Raw genomic sequence first — 13469 nt, forward strand, 5'->3', positions numbered from 1 at the left:
AGAAAATAACACACACAGAATACACACAATGCTTTACTTTGATCGTTTTTTTTGTTCTTTTTTCTCCCTTTTTGAGTCTATGGAGATGAGAGCCTGTGTTAGAAGGAAACCAAAACTAATGATGCAACAAATAAAGAAAGAACAGACGGGATATAGGACTGTAGAAAAAACTTTAATGGACACAAGGGAGGAACAGAGGAAGAACACAAAGGAAGGGTGGATAATGGAGATAGGAGAGGAGGGAAAGATAAAACGAAGAAAGGAAAGACAAGCAGAAGGACACAATATTCAGTCAATGGGATCGGAATTAAAGCCTGGAAAGAAAAGTATTTCCCCATACTCTTATTCAGTATCTAAGAACCAGAAATCCAGTTTAAAAGTAGTAAAAAGCAATGAGGCCCATAAGCTATTGCTGTTTTTTATTTATTTATTTTTTTGAATGCACAGTTTTGGCTTTTGCTAAAGCTTTTTCTTCAGAGGGACTGAAGAAGAGTCAGGCTGTCCAATTCTGACACTGAAGAAGATGACTTTGGTGGTATAAGTGCACAGAAGGAAGATGTGATTAATGACTTTTTCTGATAAGCTACTGTATTTTCCTTTTTTTATATAAGTAGTCGTGTTCGAAGGCACTGTTCGAAAAAGCATTCATAACACATATTTCGGTTTTCAGTATTATTATTGTAAATAATAATAAAAATAAGTCTTTACGTGTAAATAGGTCATGTTACAATATGGATGCCTGTAACCTATCGACAAGTGTGGTCTTTATATCTACACTTTTTTTATTTTCAAAGTTAGTGAGTGTGGCTTATAATCAGGTATTCTCAAAAGTTCAGAAATTACGGTACTTAAGTCATCCAATAAATCAAGAAAAATCCCTCTACTTTTCAGAAATTCCAAAATTTATCGATCAAGTAATGCATATACAAATAAATTCTGAAAACTAAGATCAACCCTGTTCAGTTCTAGCGAGTAGGGTACCGTAATGCTGTAAACTATATCCATCCCTCTTGAAACGGACACATTCTTTGATTTTACAGGTCCAAATATTAATACTTACATGAGGATAAAGAGGGAAGTGCAGGTTCTTTCTGAGCTGGGCTATAGAGGAGCCGCACCAGTCCTCAAACACATGTAGGTTGGCCTGGCCCTTATACTGCAAACACAAAGAGCAAACAGATAAGTACATGCAGCAGAAACAGCATCGCATCATATAAAACAAGAGATTTGTTTTGGTATATCAGCTTTGTGATAGCTTTGCTTACGTTGTTGCGTTTTGCCCAGTATAGCTCAGCACCTTGCAAAATTGTCCAAAACACTCAAACTAGTTCACATTTTGTTCGTAGACCAGCTCTAAGTACTGTAAAATTACTAAATTAAATTATGTGTAACAAATAGCCATCAGAATTGACATAATTAGTAAACTGAGTTCATTTTTGAAATTCATTCCCAGGATAAACAGCTCATCTGCAAAAGGCCTCAGAGGATTTCAATGTGAACAAATAGCATCACCATAATCAAAAGACTCAGTATGGCAGAGCTGCAAACCAATAAAGACATCAGCATATACCTAAACTGACAGGCAAGGAAAGCATTGATCAACAAAAGAGCCAAAAAGCTTCTAGCAATACAGGAAGAGCTACAACTAAGGTGGTCAAATCTTTCAGCTACTGTAGATAAATACCAGGTAAATCATTAGAGACTGAGCAAGGAGAAGTGTGCCACAGACCCTGCAGGTTGCATGTGGAAGAAAATGCTCCGATCATACATTACCAAAACTGAACTTCATAACCTACTGTAGACTCAAAATGCAATGTGTGGATGAAAATTAACTGCATTATCTTGATTATGACATCACGGCAGCATCATGCTGGGAGGTAATTTTCTTTAGGTGGGATAGGGAAGTTGATCAGAGTTGATAGGAAGAGGGCTAAAGTTAAAGTAGGGCAATCCTTGAAGAAAATCTGGTCGGCACTGAAAGAGACTTGAAAAGGGGCAAAGTTTCCCCTTTCAGCAAGACAACGATACTAAAAAACCGAGAGCCAGAACATCATAGTAACAATCATAAACCTGTTCATGCAGTAAAGAATCTGTGCCAGGATTTGTTAGCTGTTGTTCAAAGACACTGTCCAATCTGACAGTTTGAGGTATTGAGAATGACCAAAAATAGGAATAAATTGCACTTACAGCTGTAACTGCAATAGAAAGCGGTTCTGCACTGCATTGACTGATTGGAGTCAAGTACTAATGTACACCACAGTTTTCAGAATTGATTGTAAAAGAAAACACTGTTCATAATCTTCCATCAATTTCATGATTACGGGCTATTTTGTGCTGCTCTCTCAAATAAAATATGAGATAAAACACACTGCGGTTTGTGGCTATAATGCCAGAAAAAATAAGACAAGAAAATTCAAGGAGTATGAATACTTAAACACTTGAAATTAATATATCTTAGAAAAATGTAATGTTTAAGTTCCAGTGTAAGTTAAGTGCTGTCCTGAATAACAAAAAGGGCTCATAAAGCGCAACAGGAGGGAATGTAATCTGAGAGAGTCTGGAGCAGTTTGTCAAAGGTCATCCCCAGCCTGCAGTCTGACATTTGTCTGAATTATGGAGGGAAATCAGAAGACACGGCAAGGACAGATGGTGAAAACAGTCTGCTTTGGGGTACAATTTCCTCCAGCGCGCACAAAGGTCTGGTCATCCTCAAAACAAAATGATTTGGAAATAATGTACTTTTTACACCTTTTTACACTTTAGCAACATGCTTAGTTCAACCAATGTGTGGTTTTATGTAACATTGTAAGACGTGACGGATACGATTTAACAAATGACATTTTGTATTTAATTTTTTTACTTGACGATCAAAACACACTTCTGCACATATGGCATCATCTTAATGTGGGACAACAGGCTCAGTGGGCTGCCTCTATAATGCTGCCACAGACATTTAGAACATCACACAGAGCTTGAACAGAAAGCTGGCTCTCACCAAAACAACAATAGAACGGAACAGAGAGGTGCTCTGGCGGATCAAAGCTAAAGCTGGCTTCCCTAGTTTGGCACCATTTCAATTGCTGAAAGTAGTCTTTTTGTGTGTGCCGATAGCAAGAGTGTCAACAAGTGTGAGGCTGTCAAATCAATCAGTCTGGAGAAGGGAAAACATAACCCAGCACAAAGAAAAAATACAATAAACATACATACACTGGGCTTCCATGTGTGACATCATAATATGGTTTATCTCCTTAATGCTTAAAGGCACCACATTTATCTGTTCAAACTATTATAGGGCATTGCAAACAACATGGAACTGAACAGCCACCTGATTGTTCAGAGAGGATTCTGTGCCCAAAAATAAACATGTCTAGATTTAAATGTTTTGCAGTCTCAACTACAAAACAAATGTAAAAAAAACCCAAAAAAACAACTTGTGTATATCCTACATGCATCTACACAAGTAGCAATGGGTCATAAATCATTTTAAAACAATTCATCACTCAAAGAGGAAGAGGCCATTTCTCTAAAAGCAATCCAAAAAACCCAGACCTGTGAACTGAAGAACTGAACTTTGACCAATGTGTGAATAAATGTATAGTGATTTCTGAACTCTTCCTGAGTTAATACATTAGTACTGTTTCTAAATGAATATGAACTTGTTTTCTTTGCATTATTTGAGGTCTGAAAGCAGAACATTTTGACCATTTCTCATTTCTGCAAATATATACTAAATTTTTGCTTGGAATTCATAGAATAAAAGAACAATGTTCATTTTATTAAAAAATAAACCTACAAAAAGTAAAATCAGAGAACTGATAATTTTGCAGTGGTCTCTTAATTTTTTCCAGAGCTGCATATATATTTGCTTGCATTTACAGTATATACGTGTATGTGCATGTGTGAAGATTTGGCTTGCAATCCTACTGTAAGCATGGCTTATGTAAATGTTTTAATAGACCTCCTGTGGGTTTTAAAATCAAACCTTGTTATGCCCTGGCCCCTTCTTGCTACTCCTGTTGCCAAACAGTAATAGGCGGGCAGCTTGAAAGTCTCCAAGACTCATTTAAACATACATCAGTGTAGTCCTGGAGCTACTGGCTGTAAATTGAGCTTCCTGCTGGGGGGCACTTGTGTATAATGGACTCATTTTTACAGGAACAGCAGGGTAAGAGTGATGTCTGTTTGTGAACTAAATCATTGAGAGTTATACTGAAATATTTCTTTCCTCAACCATTGTTATAGTAACTTAACAATCTTTTTTGACTGTTTAATTGTCTTTGCTTCACCATAAGAATAATATTTGATATTTTTTTCTGTCATTATTGTTTTTGTGTTGTATCTCTTAAGGCCTTTAGTCCCACTATCCCCAGTCTTGTCTTGTACCGTCTTGTCTTTCCCCTGGCTTCTATTTTTCTGTTTTAATCCCTTCCATTTGTAAGCTGCCAAATGCTTACAAATTTGCAAAAAATCAGTTTTTTTCTGTCTCAAGTCTTCCTCTGCTCAGCTGTCAGTATTCCACATCTGCTTTTATAAAGTCCTTCTCCCAATTCCTTTTATTGGACAGGGGCATAAGCATATTCTTGCAACAAATAGTGAGTCTACATTTGATTGAATTTTTTGAGTAGCTTTTAAGAGTGAGACATTCATTAAGAAATTTTATGGTGATCTCAATAGGTAGATTTTTACATGATCAGTTAGCAATGCAACATTCTTTACTCTGATCAGTGAACATACCATAAAACTACCAGAACACCCTGCTGCCAACATTCTGACCTGTGGATACTATCACCAAGAGAAGAAGAGCCAAAAGCAGAATTGTAGTCTGAGAAAGACTGGAGATGTAAGGAGCTATAAAAAAGACAGATGTATTTTCTGCAAAATGTCCAGATTCATTCATGCTCCTGTCAGGCTGTGAGAGAGTAAGAGAGAGCGAGACTTTCACCAGACCACTTAAGTGACGAACAACAAGGTTGCTCTGGTTTATATTCTCTTGAGCTTTCAGCTTGTCTGACGAATTTGAAAATGTGGGTAAAGTGTTAGGGGACCAATCTATATGGAAGACACAAAGTAGATTTTTGAAATCTACTTCTAAACTGTCTTTCTGAAATAATTGTATCTCTTGTCATGTGACCTCTACACAGTATTACAAAAATCAATATATTGGACAAGTAGGAGACAAAAGAAACCCCAGGGTTTAAAAAAAAAAGGAAAGTTTGTGTGTCAGCCTCACAAACTGTTTGGGTCTATGATCTTCCTTCTCACTTCCAAATTTGTGTGAGCTCATCTCAGCACATCGTCTCCACAGCTCTCCAGTATCTGCTCTCTCTCTCCATCTGGTCTCACCGTTAACCAGCATGCAAACAGAACATTTATTTTTCTTATTTTCTCCTTCTCTTTCCTCCAGGAGCCTGTCTTTCTTTCTCAAAATCTGGCACAGCCTGCTACACTCCTGCTGGCTCCGAGGTACAGACAAATGGCGGCACGGTGCATCCACAGATGAGCTATCACACGAGCTGACACTGTTATTCCCAGTAGGAAAGGAAACATAAAAGATGACATTCCAGGCAATAGCTACCAGGGTATGACACATCTTTAGTTGTTTAAAGAAAGAAAATTTGTACAGCTGACTCAAAATGTTTACATTTTTGTAAACGTTTCATTATTAAAAATGAACTAAATCTAATTTCTTAAATGAAGGAATGTGTAAAATCTTGAAAGGACAAAATACTTCACCAAAATTTCATGTAATCTTGTAAATGAGGTGAGAACAATGTTTTCACAATGTTCTGTTAAGGTTGAATTTTCACTTATTTGCAGTTCATCAATTGAGCAATTTTTGTTTACTTATTGATTTTATGTTGAGTTGACTGAAACCATGCAAATCACTCCTGAATCAAAACTTGCCAGCTGTTAAAGATGCAAATGTCAACCAGATTAAGCCACGCAATGAAGCTAAAGAAACTAATGTTCCCTGCAAACAGCAGATAAAATGTTTCTGATGTAATTGGGATACAATTAGCAATCATCTGAAAAATTATTATTTTCCAAAAAAGAAGACTTTCTATGTGCAGACAAGCTGAATCCATCAGCTTGTCTGCTTTCTACCTCTTTGCACATTTGCTGTCATGGTAGCGAGGGCTGCATCACACTGAGAATGAGCAGGAAAGCATCCAAAATTCAAGGGAAAAAATCAAGGCTATACAGTACCAAAATGTTTTAACAGAGCCAGGCTTCTTTGAAAAAAAAAAAAGCAAATATTTAGGCTTGATAAAAATGGTTGCACCAAACTGTGCATTTGAATAGAGAGCATTCACACTCTGTAAGAAAATAAAATGAAAAGTTCACGGACAAAAGGAAACCTTTTTTAAACAAGTTTAAGATGTTTTCTGGAATAAAATAGACTGACTATTCACACTCTTACAGGAACAGGAAAACAAATTCCACCGTTATCAATTTGTCTCATGACCACTTTGATTCTGTATTGTCAAGGATGTAGGATAAAGGAAGCAATGATGGTTGCACTAGATTCCTCTCACTGGGAAACATGAGGCACATTCTTGTATTTTCTGGAGAAGAAAAGGGAAATGAATCATTACATTTCTTGGACGTGTAGTCTTTTGGTTGGACAGGCAGAACAGTTGAGATATAAAAATATCAGACCTCCTCACACCTTGCATTAAGTTAGCATGAGAAGAGAATCAGAGACAAAAACATCAGATTCCACCTCCAGTCTTGTCACAAGTTGCATTATTGAGGAGACAAAAGTGACTGTTGCTTCCATATGAGTCATGTGTCTGTGTTGAGCTTCAAAATCCTCCTCCCTTCCCTCCTAATGGGAAAAAACTGGTTGTTCAAATCATCACCAGGAAAAATGATTAAATAAAGTTATTTCTCTTTCAGTGGGTCTTACGGGACAGAAATGTTTGCCCTGGTATGTCTGTCAACGTATTTATTGATCTCTCCTTGTGCTCCCTTCAGTTTTATTCAACATGTACTCCATACTTGCGTTACTCTTATAATGAAATCTATTTATTCTTTCTTTTAGTATCACTTTTTCTCTGCTTCTTGCTAAATGAATTGGTTGAATTGTTCATGTTGCCAAACTGTTTGACCGTTTAAAAAGCCAGCCAGCAGCTTCCACTCTAGTCTTCATCTCATCAAGATCAAGGATCAAGATGGCGCCGGCGCAGCTGGCTGCCTGCAGACGCAGCTCCCGTCGTGTGTGTTTGTCTGTGTATATTTGCTGTAACCGATTAAGGATCCGTGCTTGAAGAACCCATGGATCATCAGTTGGGCTTTCCACAATGGCTTTATGTGGTTCTGTCGATGTTCTCCGCGTTCTTCTGCTACTTTTCATACTCTTGGTTGCGGAGAACCTCGCCGAGCGGAGTAGCGGTATTGTTTGCTCGCGTGAACGGCTGATTGCGCTGTGTGGGCCTCTGCTGCTGCCCGGAGACGGGCCTGTGGTCCCGGAGGAGTTACGGAGGAGACGACGGGGCTGCGGGTCTGGAGCTAAATGGAGGTAGAAGAGGAGACGGCGCAGGCCAGCAGTACCGATTATTGTGGGGAACGTGATGTCTTTGGGAAATAGGACAGACGAACTCACGGCGCTGGTTAGGACCCAGAAGGAGTACTGGGAGTTCAGTATCTTCTGCTTCACGGAAACCTGGCTGCACTCGCTTATTCCGGAATACAGCGTGGAGGTTCTTGGATTTTCCTTGGTGCGGGGGACAGGGACTTTTCCAAGAGTCGGAAGAAGAGGGGCGGCGGGATTGCACTTTATGAGAGTGAGAGGTGGTGTAATCCCGGTCATGTTAACGTGAAGGAACAGATTTGTAGCCTGGACATTGAACTTCTGGCTGTGGGAATGCGGCCGTGTTGTTTACCGAGGGAGTTTAGGTTCGCCATTTTGATCGCTGTTTACATTCCCCCATCAGCTGATGCAGCGGTGGCCTGTGACGTCATCAGCTCTGCCACAGCCAAACTCCAGACTCAACACCCGGACGTTGTTATTGTGTCTTGTCTCTTGTCCTGTTTTGTCTCTATGCTGTAACTGCGAAGTAATTTCCCTGCTGGGATGAATAAAGTACTTCTATTCTATTCTATTCTATTCTATTCTATCTCAGTGCTCATGATATGTTGGTGTCCTTGATCGACGACACAAAGCAGAGTATCAGCACTAATCCTTTGTCCTCTCTGAGCGAGTCTGACTGGTTGTGGTGGAGCATTCTAATGAAGTCATCAAACAAAGAAAAGACAAAATTTTATTCTGACTTCAAGTAAACTAAAAATATATGGCATTTTGACTTTTATTTTCCTTTTGCAATAACAGAGTTTCACCGAGAATGTCGGATGTCAGTGTAACCTCTCCTAGGCGTTGACAGCTGGCATTCAGCTCTGTTCTACTGCAGCCAGGCAGAGTGTTTGTCTTTGACAGTGCCAGCTTAGTGATCCATCAGCCCTCCACCATCCTAACTGTGCACCAAAGCATGTGGATTACGGGTAAGCAAGACAGATAGGTCGTTAAAGCAGAAGAAGTCCCAAAGTATTTTTTCCCCTAACTTGGCCTTGGTTTAGCAATGTATCAGTGTGAACTAGACGAAGGTTTGAGATCATCATTCCTCTACACCTGACCGTTTGAGGCAAGCTGAAATACTGAACTTCATTTTCCATAAACACTAAAGCCTCATCCTTATGGTTGAAAATTTTGGCCAGTGGACTTTGCTAGAAGTCTTGTGGTTGGTTTAGATGGAACAAAAGAAAACTACACTCTGCTATATTTTTCTCAATTTAAAAAAAAGGCAAATATAGACCCTATGGTCTAAATATGCAGGGTACCATGATTGTTTTCTCGTGTTATTCTTAGCTACCCCATCTGTTTCCACAATATGCAATAGTAAAAATAATTTTATTCCAGAAAACAGCTCTGTTTGGGAGTTTTCAATCAAGCCAAAACAATTGGGGTGAAGCTTTGAAGGGGAAAAGTGATATACTCTTCCGATTGGAGAACATTTCTTAGGATTATTTTTTACCCATCTCAATTTAATCTCTGCTATATTTAATATTTTGTGTTCCTGTTAAATATGTGAAAAATTTTAATTCATAGATTTCTGCCCTTAGCTACTTGTAAAATCAAAGAAAGAAAATTTGTCAAAGAAAGGAGGCACTCGGTGCAACCTAACTGATTAAACATTTGTTAATTTTACACATTTTCTTTGAATTTGGAAACATTTTGAAACCGCTTCAGAATGCAGATATTGTGAGAAAAGTTAAAAGTTATTGTTTGCGGCTGAGGAACATTGGGATGCCAAAGGATGTCTGTTCCTTTGCCACAACAAGAGAGATGTGAATTTACAACTATAAAAAAATATTGGAAATAAAAATACTAGAGGGAAGGTAATTATGGTAATGGTTTTGATGCTCAAAGGGCAGTTTGTTAAAATAAATTGTTACCACTAAGAATAGAGCTAGAACCCGACTGAAGCTGCAGGACCCACTTTTAAATGTGATTTTTCCTAAATATTACACATCCTCCCAATGTGCAATTGAAAGGTAACAGATCAATAGATGAGAAGTAACCTCTAGTTGTTAAATCTAATATCACATTCATGCTGGCAGGAGGAATAGAAGGGTAAACATGTCTTAATCCACAGTCAAAAGCTAAATATACATCACAGATTGAATGGCAGCAACGACTGCATCCTGATACTAACAGCTTAGTTCATCCTTGTGACTGTGTTAACACACAATAGAATACTTCAAACCTGAAAATAATTAAACTTTAACTTTCACAAAAGTAATGCAGCCAAGTTAAAAAAAAAAAAGCCTAAAAAACTGGTAATCAAGTTTTCTTTTAAAGCTTAATAGAAAGTGTGGCTCATTGCATATATAGTTCATAGACCTTAGAGGTGCTTTACCTTTGTACAGTATATGTTTAATTGTTCATTTGAGTTCCTGATACATAAAACTATATACTGGCAATTATACTTTTTTCATGACTGTAGACTTGGAACCATACAGAAAACTGCACTGCTGCTGACTCCAACAAAGAAAGCTGCATTATATAAAATGTGATAGTTTATATGCTGCAGCATTTATTCCCCTTAGAAGACTACCTTGCTTTTACAATGCACACGATAAATAAGACAATATTGTTGGTCAGCGAAAGCGTATGCTACTCTTTGTCTATAAGAATCTCCTGTGGTTTTCACAAACTAAATGGAAGAACAAAAAAGGAGAAGGGAAATAAGAGAGGCAAGCTGTGATTCAGCGTTAAAATCGAGTTTAATTTGCTCTGTTTTTATACTCAATATGCTCAACGCTTTAGAGAGATGTTTGACTTTCATCCTTCTCTGGCTGTTGTATTTCAAAGTGAATTCGCTTTTTGTAAGTAGGATGGAAATAAAACAATGTGGAGCAATCTAAGCAATATGAACAAGGCTTTTGAATGTACTTCAGTGTTGTGAAGTAGAACAGTAATTTTGTGTCCGGCGTGTTGCATGAAATGTAAGCAACATAATGGTTAATCTCAGAAAACAGTGAGAAGTTCATCAGAGAGAATGAGTTACTGTTAAGTTATTGAGTTCATGCTGTTTCTGCCTATCCTTGTAATACAAGTTTCATAAAATAAAAAAGGGGGGAAAAAAGAAAAGGTGGCTGTGGGTGGGGTTCAGAAAAAAAATACAATGTCTTAGGAGATAATGCTACACTGAGAAGAGAACAGGCAACAGAAAATCATTTGTTAAGCATTATTATATGAAGTGTGACTGCTGCTTTCCCAGAACCACACACAGAAGTGTTTTGCACAGATTGTTGAGCTTCACATTACGTACAAAGAGATTCATAAATCAGATTTTACAGATCTGGTTTTGAGACACACAGAGCACGTGCCTCACGCCTTTAATTAACCTTGGCTGAGCATGTGACAAATCAAGATCTGGTTCTCTTCTTACTAATCTGCTGCTCAATTGGCCTGTCTCCTGTTCCCTTTGTTGCAGCAGGTGTGCAGACTACATTAGCAAGTGAGCTGAAAAAAATATGCACCAATCACATCAGACTTGAAATTTAGTTACTGCTTTTAAAAATAGCCTGTCTACGGCTTAGATTAAATATTATCATTATCATGCAATCATTTATCAATTAAAACACAACAAATATATCTTCAATTTAGATTGCGGTCTCTACTCATACATCAACTGATTCATAAGGAGAAAAAAGCTGCAAAATTATTGTAGTGATAATAATTTGAAACAATACCAGAACTTGCCTGGTGATTATTAATAATTGAGAAAAGATTGCTGTCCCTGTGTTTGTAGTTATAAATGGCTTATTATCTATGAGACTGATGTATCATGAGGTGTTGCTTAAAAAATTGCTTTCACTCTGTGAACTTTCCTACATTTAGTTAAGATACATTTTAGTATTCCAAGTACTACATTAGATCAATCTGTAACACTTTATTTGATGGTGTGTGCATAAGACTGACAAACATGTCACGACAAACATGTGTGACTTAGACATGACAAATGTGTCATGACTTAACACGTTTGTCATTAAGGTGAAAGAGACTTCATAAATGTTTATGACTGTTGTCATGAAGTATCATTTGGTAAATAATACTTTTAATAAACCTTTATTGTAAGTTTTAACTTTGCATTAAAAGTAATATTAATTTTTTAACCATAAATATTACAAAAAATACCAAAAGCAAAATAAGAAGCTAAGTCTGGTGTTACCTCTGGTTTCCATAGTAACTTCTTTTGCTTCTGGCTGAGAAACGTTCGGATGTGGGTTTGATCTCTGCTGTCAGCCCCTCCAATGATTGGCTCATCGTCCTTTATAGAAACAAGGAGAGAAACAACAACACATTATACTTTGTGTTAAAACATTATGCAAAGAATAAGGACAAACTGAATCATTCTGAGTGGTCTAAACTCAGGGCAGTTCAAGTCCATGCCTGCTTGAATAAATCACACAGATTCACGCAAGCAGGCATGAATCTATCCGACCGCCACCATGACCTCAACATATGCTACCTAACTCATACATGAAAGATAATAACATCATTAAGTAAAGCCAAAGCATTTTCTAAGTCAATTCAAGCAACGTAAAGTGATGATGATGATGGAAGCACGTGAACACGCACACGCTCATACATAAACAGACACGCAGCAAAAAAGCAAGCCAAAAAAAAACCATGGGATTATATCCCCAGAAGGCAACCATTAACACCCTGCAGTTTTTTCCCTTTTCATCATTTACTCATAATCCGGCACTTGATTTGCCAGAGCTCTAATGTCCAACATTCTTCACCCATCCAGCCAAGACCCGCTCTCCAAGAAGCCTGCACTCTCCTCCTGATCCGGGATTTGGTCCGACTCTCCAGCCAGGGAGCTGCTGGGCTCCCTTCTCTGTGGTCTGCTAAGCAGCATGTCTGTGTTAATGCCGGGTTGATGCGACAGGCGAGTCGAAGTGTGGAGGAGGGCAAGTTCTTAGGCAGCTGCAAGAAGATAAAAGCCTGCCTGGCTCGCAGAGGAAGGAACAAAGTCACAGAGCTGTTAAGTGAGTGGCAGAGCATCCTCCATTTAGCAGAGACGTCAACAGAAGCAAGAGAACACCTCCACCGAGACCAGCAACTGAGCTTTTTAGCACCCCTGAAAAACAGGGGCTTTTGTACAGAAGGTGCCAGTGTTTGCAATAAATTCAGGAGAGGAAAAGGAAATTTTGACAGAGAGGAAGCAAAGGAGCTGTCGGATTCCGAGCCTTTGATTACTTTTTTAACTTCCAAGGGAGAAAGATGAAGGAGGGCAACGGAGGTAATGATGAAAAAATGTGACAAGAGGCTCCCTTCCTGTCTGCCACCAGAGGAGCGCAAAGCACCTGATGTTTGTGAGCACCAAAAGGCACACAAACAGTCTAGCTTCACCACAAACACACACACACACACACACACACACGCCCGCACACACCCCCACTCAATAAAGGCTAAAACTTTATATTGCATCAGTGGGTGTTTCGTATGACATCAAGAGAGGCAAAGAATAAAGACGGAAGAAAACAGGACTTAGTGGTCAGTAAAAAAACAAAGATGAGATGAATCACAAGGCGTTTGAACAGCGGGAGACTGCCTCTCGATGCCTGCAGCAAAATTCTATTTTTTGACACATTTGCAGAAAAACTGACATGATGTTGCATTAAATATTTTTGCATTTTCACATCCTTATATATCAGTTCTCTCTGCATCATCTTGAACAAATTGGCCAGTCACCTACAAAAAGTCTAAGCTCTAGTCTATCTTTTTGAGTAAAATAGGAGATTTAATTCCCAACTTTAAATATAATTTCTTTTTAGGTTGCTTCATGGTTTCCATTATTTATATTATTTTATTTGACCATTAAAATGTTGCTGGATGAGGGAGAAACAGGAAAACTTAGCTCCAGTTTTAAGGCTGGTGCTTCTACACTCTTACC

The 13469-nt window shown here is 38.3% G+C and overlaps 1 protein-coding gene across 1 annotated transcript in view; it reads right to left on the reverse strand.

Annotated features, from left to right (window-relative positions):
* Positions 1–13469, reverse strand: part of b4galnt4a (beta-1,4-N-acetyl-galactosaminyl transferase 4a) — a 138020-nt gene that overhangs the window by 47200 nt on the left and 77351 nt on the right. The window contains exons 3-4 of the mRNA XM_028003011.1: positions 11736–11834; positions 1061–1156 (exon numbers count right to left, since the gene is read on the reverse strand). Of these exons, the coding sequence (XP_027858812.1) occupies positions 1061–1156; positions 11736–11834 (195 nt within the window). The remainder of the gene's footprint in view (positions 1–1060; positions 1157–11735; positions 11835–13469) is intronic.

This window comes from Xiphophorus couchianus, chromosome 2 (genome assembly GCF_001444195.1).
Source record: "Xiphophorus couchianus chromosome 2, X_couchianus-1.0, whole genome shotgun sequence".
NCBI lineage: Eukaryota > Metazoa > Chordata > Actinopteri > Cyprinodontiformes > Poeciliidae > Xiphophorus > Xiphophorus couchianus.